General features: G+C 45.8%; 1 protein-coding gene across 1 annotated transcript; it reads left to right on the plus strand.

Moving 5' to 3' along the window:
* Positions 1-1,936: 1,936 nt before the first annotated feature.
* Positions 1,937-12,627, plus strand: FAM83A (family with sequence similarity 83 member A). The gene is made up of 4 exons (XM_058817445.1): positions 1,937-2,434; positions 5,210-5,377; positions 6,620-6,744; positions 11,693-12,627. The coding sequence occupies exons 1-4, from the start codon at positions 1,952-1,954 to the stop codon at positions 12,252-12,254; spliced, it is 1,338 nt and encodes a 445-aa protein (XP_058673428.1). The 5' UTR covers positions 1,937-1,951; the 3' UTR covers positions 12,255-12,627.

Raw genomic sequence — 12,627 nt, forward strand, 5'->3', positions numbered from 1 at the left:
GGCTGACTAGCTCGCCTCCGTGAGGACTCTTAGTCCTACCGGCGGCCTCGCTCCTCGGTGGGGCCACAGGAGGACACGGCCCGGCCCGGCCCCTCCTCCGCCCACAGCGGGCGGGGTCCTGTGCTGCCCGTGCGGGGGCTCGCAGTGATCATGTGGGACCGCAGCGTGACAGCGGGGCTGCGCTAGAGTGACACTGTGAGGCCCCATAGTATAACCTGTGAGGAGTTATACTCCCCCATGTGGGGGACCAGGCTGACCCTGAGGGACACCGGGGTGACCATGAGAAATCGTGGCCGAGGAGGGGAGGGCCGTCCCTGGCCCCGATCGGCGTTGGCAGGGCACAGTCCTGCCTGTCAGGGTAATTAGATGGCATCATTTTCGCCCTAATTGCGCAGAACAGGTCAGGAGATAATTAGTGACTTTCGGCCGCGTCTGGCAGCTGCGGGCGGATGTTGGGGGCGGAGGGAGGATCGGGGTAGTTTTTAAAATCACCCCAGAAGCTCCGGCCGGCCCCGCCACCGCCCCTCCTCGGCCCCACGTGGTCGCTCCGGGATTAATATCCGAGCCTTTTCATACTCTTCTGTGTTTCGTACATCTTTGTCTCATCTTTACGTGTGATTTTTTTTTTTTCCCCACCCCATAGGGCACCTGACATAGCCCCAGAATCTGTGCAGCTGCCCTGAAAAGCTGTCCCTGAAGACGCCCGTGCTGCCGAGGCCAGGGCGGCGGGACCCTCTCCCTGTCCCGCACGGCCCCAGCCGCCCTCACACGAGCCCGGGCCGGCACTCCCAGGACCCCGCATCCCTCTGGAGCCGTGGCACGGACACGGGGCAGCCCCAGGGGCCAGGCCAGCCCACCCGGGCGCGGGAAGTGTGTCACGCGTGGCGCTGCAGCCAGGCACGCACGCAGGTATGGACGGACACCCGGGGCAGCTGCGGCCGCCCCGCCTCCCTCGGCCAGACCGGCCGGCCCGGCTGCCCCCGGGCTGTCACCCGCGCTCCATCCCCCTAATGACACAGCACGGAGCTGCCACGGGGGCAACGTGACTCCAGAAGCTGCAGCCTGGGAAAAAAAAAAAAAAAAAAAAAAAAAAAAAAGCCTTAAATGTGCACAATCAAGTGATGAGTGTTTGTATTTCTGATGCTTTGAGGCCAGCTCACAACCCTCCCTCCACGTAATATTCAGGATGTTTGGGAAGGGGTATTTTGCTTTTAATAGGGTGGCGTAGTCACAAAGCTTTAAAGAAATAAGTGAGTGAATCGTCTGTGGTAATAGCACCATACTCCGGACGGGGCACAGTGACGAAGTTCACATCTATTTTTAAGCCTGCCTGGCATCATGTAGGTGCAGAACAGAGCCCACGACCCTGTTTGCTGTTCTGCAGCCATGGACATGGCTGCTGTCTCTGTTCCAGTTCATCATCGGAGCTGTTTTTTCTGCCTAACGAATACTATGGGAAGACAGAGAAGCCTCAAGCTGTTTTGAAGATTGTGCAATGATGCTTGGGAGCCTACCTGCTTTTGCTTGAGTGCTTTCCTCACTCATATTTCACAGGATGCGACAGGAAGGGAAATACAATCGAATCCGACGGCCGTGGTAAATTTGACTCGAATTCTTCGTATGCCCTGGGGCTGAGGTGGGTGCCTCTCAGATAAGCAATCTAATCAGCTTTGCATTTGTGTCCCATCTGGAAACAGATTGCTGCCGGAGTACACCAGCACCTGAGAAGCAAGCTTCAGGTTCATTTTGAAGATAATTGTAGAGACAAATTCAGGGAGTGTGAATTTGCCTGTGGTAATAAGATCTCTTTATTTTTATTCATAGTTAATTCGTTCAGCCGAGGCGATTTCATGCCAGAATGCAATCCTCAAACAAGAAGGACGATTGCCCTGCCTATGGCACGCATATGCATGGTGCCTGCCCGGCAGATCGGCTGCTGCGACAGAGAGCCATGAACCACCCCAGACACATGGGCAAGATAAAGAAGAGGCTGGAGGATATCAAGAACCAGTCCCTGAAGTTGACAAAAGTGGACTTCAGCCACAACGAAAGCATCAGATTGGCCACCGACGCCTTTTTGGATGGTGGGACAGACTCTTACCTGGAAACTCTAAGCAAAGAGGGTGAGGTAGATTTCCTCTCCTCGGTGGAGGCTCAGTACATCAAGGATAACGCCCGCGAGTCTTACTATGCACAGGAGTCCCCGGGTGCCGACGGGGCAGCCGCGCCGAAGCAGAACGACGCCGGCTCGCTGCCGTCGGGGACCTACTTCCCCACCATTTCTGACAGCAGCGAGCCGGCTCTGCTCCACACATGGATTACTGCAGAGAAACCCTATTTGAAGGAAAAATCCACGGCCACTGTGTATTTCCAAACAGAGAAGAACAGCAACATTAGAGACATCATACGCCGCTACATCCACAAGACCACTCAGGTATGAGGAGAGAATTGTCCTTCCCTCTGCACTCAGTTCTTTCTTGCTCTTACAAACTTAGGTGAACATGGTGTTTAATCCAAGGCAGCCCTGTGCATTGCAGTGTAGCTTTGCTCTAGAAAGTGCCTGTGAGAGCTTGTTGTTGGACACAGGCAGTGCTTTTAATTATTTTTTTTTAACTGACACCAAGATTTTTTAATGTTGGCGGCTTAAGTAAAAGCATTCCCTCTTCTCTCTTGTAACCTTCCATTCACCCAGTGGGTTAAATGTGCTGCAGAAAGGGCAGCTTGGCTTTGTCCCTTCTCATGCACCACCCCAGCAGGATGGTTTTATCTGCTCACACCACTGCACCATTAATGAGAATTAAGCCTAAGTGAGCTCTCAGCCATTAGGAATTGCTGAGAGGATCTGTGGGAGATGTGGGTGAAGGGGAGGCCAAAGAAAGGCAAGTATGTCTGGTATGTCAGCAGCCATCCCCAGAGGAAGGAAATGATCCAGAAAATAAACCTTTCATCCCTAAAATGTTGCCTATATCAGTTAAAACATGATGTGGGCTCCATACAGAGACTCTGCAGCATAACCTGGCATGTGGGAAAGGTGCAGGTGCCTCTGACTACACACAGGTGGTGGAGGCCACAGAGGTGCCAGCCACAAGCCACAGCCAGGCTGCCCACACTCTGGGAAACCAGGAACTGAGCAGCTGGAGTGGGACAGAAAACTGATGTCATGTGTGTTCTAGCAGCTCCCTTGTTTCCCTAGGAAAAAAAAAAAAAAGATACTTCAGGGCTGTGTTTACCATCATCCAGGAGTTTTGCCCTTATATAAATTCAAAAGAGCAGCAGCAGTTTTCACCCAGGAATGGTCAGGAGCCAAGCCAGGATGCAGTGGTGCTGCCCAGCACAGACTTCCCTGTTCTTTGGATTCTTCCACTTTGTTTTCCCCTGCAAGGGCAGGTGCTGGCCCTGATAACACAGACTGTAAGGGCAGAGGAGAAGGATCCCTGTTGGCAACTGCTCTCAAAGCCTACAAGTGCTTACCACACCAGCAGAATTAAATGTCATGTACTTTTAAGTTGGAGGCATCAGAAAGATGCAGAAACAGAAGAAATGTCTCTGGAATAATAAAGTAGGCATCAGGTAAAATATCACCCAGACCAATTTTCTGTCTCAAGAAGAGAAAACTTGTAGGTGAAAATTTGGGAAATGTCATATAAACCCATGATTCACCTGATCTTTTTAATAATCTAATTTACATTAGGAGAGTGTGCTGAAGTGACACTAACAGTACAAATTTGTGAACTGCTTTTTGAGCAGTTTTCCAATGGCACCAGTTATTAATTATCATCTGGTAAGAGTCCATCCTGGATAGCCTGGTATTTGATATATGCATTACACAATTAAATAGCAGAATAAAGACTGTGTTTATGGATGATCTCAAACTGCAGAGGATTGCCAAAGGATGGTACAGTTTTAACACATTTGTGGAATTGGTGCAAATCACAAAATGAAATTCGAGCATAAGAAATGAAGAGTACTGCAAGTAAGAGAGGAAAGTCAGGTACAGAAATATAAATTGGGAACAGGTGGTAAAGAGCAGAACCAGAAAGAATAGTCTGGAGCTGGGACATTAACAGGAAGTGTGGGTGTGAGATATTTGACATAATTGTGCTCACCTAGCCATGGCAAAGCTCTTTCTGAAGCACCAGGCTTTGGCAGCAGGAGGAAGGTGTGGGATCCTCACTGCTCCTCAGAGAGTTTGGCTGCCTGAAGAGGATGATGGCTGCACAGGATGTGCCTGGTCTTGTAGCATATCCTCATGGTGGCAGGGGGAATGAGCTTGCTGTTAGGTGTGGGCTTAGGCTTTGGAGTGAGATTCAGAGCAAGCTGGAAGCAGTTAATAAGAGACATCTACAGAGATGCTGGAAAGTTTGTTTTGATTGAGGTGATATCCCATGAGCAGTTATCAAAGGCTCCTCTCCAGTCAGTGGAGAAACAAGAACCTCCTGAAGATAAGTCAGGTGATTTCTGGGCTGAATTGACCCTTTCCATGGGCAAGAGCAGACATCAGACAAGACCAGCACTTTCTAGTATGGAACTAGTTTTATATAACATTTGCAGTTCCCTTGATCCACACTGGCTGCAGGCTGTGCATTTAAATAGTTGTCAGGGCTTTTATGCCCAGTCCCGAGACTTTTACAATATTCTGCCAGTTGTGAACTGGGGAGCATGGATGTGTGGTCAAATTCTAACAGTGAGTTTATAAATCAGTATTTAAAAAAACAGGGAGCTGTTGGAGTCTACCCACCACCAACAACAACAGGGTGAGGCTTTTTAAAGCCAGGGCTGTCCAGGTGTAAATCATAAAAGAGAAAGCATCATCCAGGGATTCTTGCAGAATGTGTGTGGTTTATGACACCTAGGGAGCCTTGTGGAAAGGGCCATGGTCTTCTATTTAGCCACATCCTTATCATTCTCTGATAAGTATTTGAATATATTTCCTAGTGCTGAAATCTCACCTACAAATTCATGTGTCATCTTGTCATATGTTGTGTGTTATACTGGCTTTATATGAGGAATAAAACAATGAGACAATATGTTTAATCAATTTAATGATTCAGGCACTTATAGGGAGAAAAACAGAAAAAATATCCACATATAACTAAATATTTGTGTTTATTGGAATGTTTTTAAACAAATAAACTACATCACAGTGTCCTCATAGCAACCTTAAGTGATGTAAATGGACTCTGCTAATGCCTCTGCTCTTTCTCTGAAGGTGTTGGCCATTGTGATGGATGTGTTCACAGACACGGAGATTCTCTGTGACCTGCTGGAGGCAGCTAACAAGCGCATGGTCTTTGTTTACCTGCTGCTCGACCACAGCAGCGTAGATCTCTTCTCGGAGATGTGCGACAAGCTGCAGATTTCTGAGGATCTCTTCAAGGTACTGTGGCTCTGTGGAGCTCCTGGGCTGAGAGCTGTCTGCCTAACTGCAGGCACTCTGAGCTGCAAGCATGGTTATGCTGGGGTCAATCCACCTTCTAATTAAAAGGGTGCAAGAGATTTCCTGGGGTAGTGTTAGCACACCCAATTCCTCTTTGAAGATGCCTACGTTTTCCCATGGATATTATAGAAAGGTAAGGCATTTCCATTAGGTCCCCAGATGAAAGTGATCTTGGCCCTGAAGTCTTAAAACAGGACTTAGATTTCCCTAGTAGAGTTATCTAACATAGGCATTAGAGCTGCTTCTGTTTAATAAGCTCTGCAGCAGCTGTGGTTTGGCAGCCACAGGGACAAGGTGCACAAAACTCTTTTGCATAGCCATAGCTTGGTTGCACTGTGTGGTTTCTGATAAAATGTGTTAAAGCTCTTTTAAAATTTTAACATATTTCTGATAAAATATGTTAAAAGTTCTCAAATTCAGGTGGCTGTTAGTTTAATCTGCCTTCATCTCTGTCAGGAGCTGGCTTTAAAAGAATCCCTCCTAGGGATTATTTCAGTTGTTGCTTGAGATGCTGTAGAGCTGCTATGGCATCTGCCTGGGGATGGGGGATACTGCAAGGCCACAGACCTCTGGAATGGCAGCTGTGGGCACACAGGAGACCTGAGGGCATCTTACACATACACCAGACACCTGGTTTTCAACAGCTGAATTCCATCCCAAATATATAAAGAAGCTGAAATGAATAATGTGTGTTCATAGGTGTTTGCATGCCTGTAAACCCTCGGTCCTAAGGAGAGTGTGTCCTTGCACGTGTGTCCTTGCAGGCCCAGGTGGGTTGGAGGAGCAGAGGTTTTGCCCTGCTGTGCCATGGCACAGGCAGTGTAAATCAGAGTATACAGCTACAGCAGATTGTGCCTGGGTGTCAGTGGATGGCTGCTCCCAGCTATGGACACGTCTGTGCTCGTTGGCTGGGGTAGGGTCACTTACTGTCACACGGCTCAGCTCCACCTGTGTGAGCTTCCGGCAGGTTTATCCCCAGTGCAACAAGTAACCCCTGGCGAGTGAGAGACCTTGGCTACATTTCTTCTGGACACAAACCTCCAAATATCACATCAGAGAGTCCATAAAGAAATTTGACTGTGGGGCAGTGAAGAGCTAAAGGCAGTGGGGGAAGGGGGTCCTCCCTGTCTGATTTTTAATTAAAAAGACATGTAATTCACTCAATTTTGTTTTTATTTACAGAATATTTCAGTCCGCAGTGTTACTGGAGAGGTTTACTGTGCCAAGTCAGGCAGGAAATTTTCAGGAAAAATTCAAGAAAAATTTCTTATCTCTGACTGGAGATATGTGCTTTCTGGATCTTACAGGTGAGATAAGCCATTGCACTTCATCTCTAGGTACTCTTCTATGATTTTTACTACTTCTTCCCAAAAAAAGTGCCATGGAAATCTTTGTAAGGTAAGAAGCTTTTGTTTAACAAAAAACACCTCATGTTTTCAAATATGTGCCCTTTTTCAAAAATCTATTTAACTTGCTTTAAAGCTGCTCTTAGTTCTTTATGGAGCATGGGTTTTAATTTAAATGCTCAGAAACTAATGTAAACAACTTTGCCAGTGCAGCCCTGGGGCAAAGCTAGAAATGTGTACAGCTTAATATTATGCTTTCCTCATTGTTAGGGTTCTCAAGTGTTGTGATCATGACATGATACATTTCTGTCTCCCTCGGGATCCCTTAATTAGCATATGTCACTCAGCTTATCTGAGGATTTGTTCTTCATATGACAAATGTAGTGATTAAAGGTACAACAGAAATACTTCAGAGACTGTTTCTCCATGTGTTTCATTAACAGGTAGGCAGTATATACCTACATAATTGCTGTACCTTTGTTTTTTCCCTTTTAAAATTTTTTTTTCTTTGTTTGTTTTGTTTGTGCTGCTATAATTATTTCAGGTAGTGGATATAGCATCTCAACAACTGGATTTTTAATTAAGATCCTAGATCCTCTGGTCAGGGAATTTCAGGAGACTGAGCTTGCATCAAATAAATGAAGTTTCTGAGCATCATGGCTACATAGATATGTTTCAGAAATGACCAAGTGTATCCTAGAAATCCAGGTACAAAAATACAAGAGGTGATTATTTAATTTAAAGGATGTGATTATTTTTCTTAATCCCAGTTTACAATTTGGAAGCTTAAATGCCTCTGGTCTGATAAAGCTGTACCACCAGGAAGTTTACACAACTACAGTAACAAAGGAAAAAGTGAATTTGTGGGGAAGGGCTGCAGGAGCTCAGATGTGCACTAACACAGGCACCCACTTTTCATTACATTTCCAAATGAACCACCAGACAAAACTCAGTGGACACTCAGGGTTGGGGCTTTTTTATTGACTGTTCTTTTGTTTTCTTGTTATTTTGGGTGTTTTTTAATCCCTTGTCAAAGATGTGTTAAAATCCAACAAAAGACTTGTATAGAGAAGTGAAGGATGTGTGGGAGAAGGACAGAACAAGATCTATTTTCTTTGACCAAGAAGCTTCCTTTTGGCTTATCTTTCAATACCAAAACCACTACAAACACCTGAAGTCCTGTGCAGTCACTTCTGTCTTTCTCTACTGCTGTTGAGTATCTTCTAATCTCAAGTACCTTGTCAAACTGTGTAATTCCATATCTAGCACACAAACAGAGAGGGTGGTGAGGAACAAATCTATTTAAAATTATAAAATACTATTTAACTTCAGCACCAGTTTGCAATTCACACGAGTTATAGCTGGCTACCAGTTAATGTGGCATTTCTTGCTAGCTCTGACTTTATCAACCTGAAAGATTTTTGTTATGCCTAAATCTTATCCACCAACCTCTTCAGGTATAAACAAGAATGATGTTGAGTGAAACAGACTCCAACTCTTCTGCAATGCATTTGTTGGAAATCACATTGGAGTAGATCTTAAAAGTGATACAAAGATTTTAAAATACAACACCAAATTTCACCGAAGTGCTGAGCTCTGATAGTTGTGGTAGTGGTGGGGGAAACAGGCTGAGGAAATAAAATAGCCCTTCAAGACACACTCTCAGTTTTTATTGCCAGTGTCTATGGTGAGGAGTTAGAATGCAGTATTTCTTTTTGCTGTCCCTGTGTCACTGTACCTCATCCTATGGTAACTGTTATTCCATTTTTTAACAACTTTGAAATTAGATAGTGCATGAACTCAGCATTCCTAAAGAAGGCAGAATGAAAACAGCAGAAAGCACAGACAGAATCACAGAATCACAGAAATTCTAGGTTGGAAGAGACCTTTAAGATCATCGAGTCCAACCCATGTTCTAACACCTCAACTAGATCATGGCACCAAGTGCCACATCCAGTCTTTTTTTAAACTCTTCGAGGGATGGTGACTCTACCACCTCCCTTGGTAGATGATTCCAGTATTTGACCACTCTTTCTGTAAAATACTTCCTCCTTAATTCTAGCCTGTATCTCCCTTGGCGCAGCTTGAGACTGTGTCCTCTTGTTCTGTCTGTTGTTGCACAGACCTTGATCCCCAGGGGCAGCTGAGTATGTCCCTGGCTGCCACTCTGAAAGCCACTGGCCTCCTCAGAGTCAGCACCTAACAGCTCACACAGACAAGCTTTGCCAGAGCATCACTTCAGCTGGGGCAGGTTTGTCCCACACAGGTTATCCTGGTACCAGCAGGCAACACAAACATCTGGGGTAACCCAAACCTGAGCCCAGCTGGAAACCCCAGTCTGTCCTTCCTTCCATTTCAGATTCCATGGGTGATTGGCTGCACGTTGCTGCAGCACTGCAAATACAGGGATGAGAACATCCCTGCTGAACTGCAGCTCCAGCAGTGCAGAGAGGACATCCATTACAAAGCAAGTCCAGTGCTGAACAGGAGAGGTGGGATTTGATTGAAAACACCATAAATGAGAGGGTCTGTAACAGGACATAGGACAAAGCTCTGGAAAGATGGCTGAGCAGTGTCCAGTATCTATCTGTGCTGGCCCCAAGCCAGGCATCATTTCTTTGTGCTTTTTTCTCTTTTCATGGGCTTCACCCAAAAAAACTGGGAGAAAAGTAATCCCTCTGGGCAGGTGGTGACAATAACAGACTTCTCTGAGCCTGTCCCAAAAGACAATTGTAAACTAAGGAGCAAAACAATTGTAAACTAAGGAGAAAAACAAGGCCTAAAACCTAAACAATGCATCTTCTCTTAGCATTAAGCCAATGAAAACCTGTTAAGTCTTTTATGCCAAGTTCTGTTTTGTTCTCCAGCAAAGTACACAGGCTGTAAATTGCTGTGACTCACTACACAACCAGCCCACAAGCTTTGTCTATAATCACAAAGATCTTACCTTGTAACTCTGAGCTGACCCACTTGCCATTGGTTCTTGGAGAATCTCTGGGCTGTTCATTTGATCTTTCTCTGTTTACAAGGGTTACAGGTAAAATCAATGATCCACAAACTAGGATCTGTCTGTCAGGTACTCCAGGAAGAGATACATGTGGGAGTAAATTATCAAAATTGGGCAGAATAGGTTTTTTCTTCTGATTAGGCTTTTAACAGCCATTTACAAGTGTAATTGATTTTTATTTCTATCTAACTTTTCTTTTATAAACTAGGTCTATCTCTAGCACATAAACATGATACTTTAGACCTCAGCCCTTTCATGAGTTTCTAACCTTCAATGTAGATATCCTAGAAAAATTGTGTGCATTTTTTAATTTACTCCTGACCTATTGTGTCTTTAACAGTCAGATAAGGACATGCAAAGGTTTAGAGAGCACTGCTCAGTGAATAAAGGCAATGTCGAGGTGGCACAGCAGATGTTACACACCCAGCAGGGAGTTAGCTTGCTCTTTACCTTGGCTCCCATGGTTTTGTTCATATTTAGAATGATTTGAACACAGTGGATGAGAAGTGCCTGAGTTTTAGTAACTTACTATGTGTTTTCATGTCCAGTCATAAAATGTACAGTATAAATTGTATGGATGCCCAGTGGCATTGAACTACTGATTTCTTCACTCCTCCCCCTGCTCCTGAAGCAACAGTATAAAATCACTGTACACCTCAAACCCAACCCTCCTTAGGAATGCTCTGGACAAGCAGATGTAAATTGAGTGTCTTAATGCCTCAGTATCAGCTCAGGCTGTCAGTCCTACTGAGCTTCACAGGAGTTTTATGAAAACATGACAAGATTTTAAGTGCACACACCTACAGCCAAATCTGGCTCTCAGCAGCCCTTGTGCAAATGCAGCATAGCTAATAAAGTCACACAGGAATAGCCCTGGCAGAGTTTTGCCAACACAGAATAATCTCAAGTTCAAATCCACTGCTGCTCTGTATCCTCTGCTGCACAGCTCAAGCCCTGGTCAGTTCAGGGAGTAATTATATTTCATTCTCTCAACTATGCTCATTTTATTGGTGCTGCTGCTGCTCAGACACGGCAGCCTGCACAACACAACCAAGCTGCCTTGTGGTTTTATAAAAGCGCAAATTTATGTTTGCTGAGCGGATTAGGGAAGCACATAAAAGAAAAATAATTTAAAAGCTGTGGGTTATCCTAAGGTGTGTCTCTGAACTACCAGAATTAAAACTATTGTGGTGTTTCTCCCTTACTTTATAGCAAAGTATTACATTTATTTTTGGAAATGCTGTAGGAAATATTTGTAATTTCATTTTCTGTGTAGTGAAGAAAATAAGCTGTTATCAGGTGTGGCAGCTTCCTTTGTGGTATGGGATGTGACAGGAAGGTTGGGATTTTAAAGTGTTTCTCTGGACAAATGCAGAAAGATTATGGAAAAAAGGAAACAAAGGATGGTTCTTTTTTCCTGGTCTTTTTGATGTCACTTGAAGTGGCTGAGAGTTACCAAGTGGAATGGCATGCTGCAGGGTACAGGTACAATTTATGTGTGTGCTGATAAGACGTGGCAAGACCTGAATTTAAGCACTGTGCACGGAAGAGAGGTCCTCAAAAGAGGGGTTCCTTTCCATGGAACAGACACCCGTACCTTGGGTATTGTGTCTGACATTTATCCGTGCAGTGGATCCGGATCGCCACTCCCTTCAGGAGGTTGCATAACGTTGCTAGGTTTCTTGAAGGTTTTAGAGGCAGCTGCAACAACAAAGATTGATCCAAGTTAAAGAGCACTGATGTGAACTGACCTGAAATTCAACTTCGACACCATCTTCATCCTGTGTTTAGACAAGAAGCTTCAGCAGTAAAACACATTTGCCTATCGCATCACCCCTGCGGTGATCTGCAGTTCCTGATGGCCGGCGTTAACTCTAACCCTTACCTTGTCTCTTCTTCCAGCTTCACGTGGCTCTGTGGCCAGGTGCACCGCAACCTCCTCTCCAAGTTCACGGGCCAGGTTGTGGAGCTGTTTGACGAGGAGTTCCGGCACCTGTACGCGCTGTCCAAGCCCGTGCGCGGCCCCAGGACGCCGCCGCGCAGCCTCCCGTTCCTGTTCAGCCGGAGCTGGGCGCCCCCGCGCAGCCTCCCCTACAGCGAGCAGGGCAGCGCCAACACCCTGTCCGACTTCAGCAGCCTCTCGGCCGGCAGCGGCCACCAGAGCAAGCAGGGCCCCAGAACGCTCATGTTCAACAGCAACTTCAGCCCCCAGTCACCTCTGCAGCGAGTCAATTCCTTCCACAGCTACATGTCCTTCACTCCCCCCCCTCCGCAGCCTCCACAGCAGGCCATCCAGCCTAACTACTACCAGCCGCACTACATGGCCACCGAGAACGCCACCGTTCCCTATAACAACATGAACATGAACATTTACAGACCTATAAGGCTCAGGCAAGAGGAACCGAACAGGACGGGCTTAAGCTCATCCTGGAGATGCCTCCACAAAGCTAACCTGTTTGCATAATAACCACCTTGTTTGGAAATCCAAGTAAATGTAGTGAGGACCTGTTTAGCAATCACTTGTGTACTGATGAATATAGAAATTCTGTATAATACAAATGAGGATGATTTCAAGCCTCTTGTTTTGTTGCTTATGGATGCTTCATTTCCCTGATTAAAAAGCCAAGGCTGCTAATGTGTGAACCTCAGGTGCATCAGGATCCCAGGAAGAGCACATCTGAATAGTGCTGCTCACACACTGCTGCTGCCTGTCACCTGCCCCTGGTGGCATATTCGTGTACCAGAAGGACAGTAACTGTTCCTTATGTCCAGGCAACTGAAAGGGGGCAATGCAGTTTACAGCTATGCATTTTGTACACTTGAATAAGGAGACTGAA

Source organism: Ammospiza caudacuta, chromosome 1 (assembly GCF_027887145.1).
Source record: "Ammospiza caudacuta isolate bAmmCau1 chromosome 1, bAmmCau1.pri, whole genome shotgun sequence".
Taxonomy (NCBI): Eukaryota; Metazoa; Chordata; class Aves; order Passeriformes; family Passerellidae; genus Ammospiza; species Ammospiza caudacuta.

What these genes read in the sequence shown, in the direction of transcription:
- FAM83A (XM_058817445.1), top strand. Translation starts at nt 1,952, where the DNA reads ATGAACCACCCCAGACACATGGGCAAGATAAAGAAGAGGCTGGAGGAT. An exon ending in ACATCCACAAGACCACTCAG is followed by an intron (nt 2,435 to 5,209) that starts GTATGAGGAGAG and finishes CTTTCTCTGAAG; the next exon opens with GTGTTGGCCATTGTGATGGA. An exon ending in TTTCTGAGGATCTCTTCAAG is followed by an intron (nt 5,378 to 6,619) that starts GTACTGTGGCTC and finishes TTTTATTTACAG; the next exon opens with AATATTTCAGTCCGCAGTGT.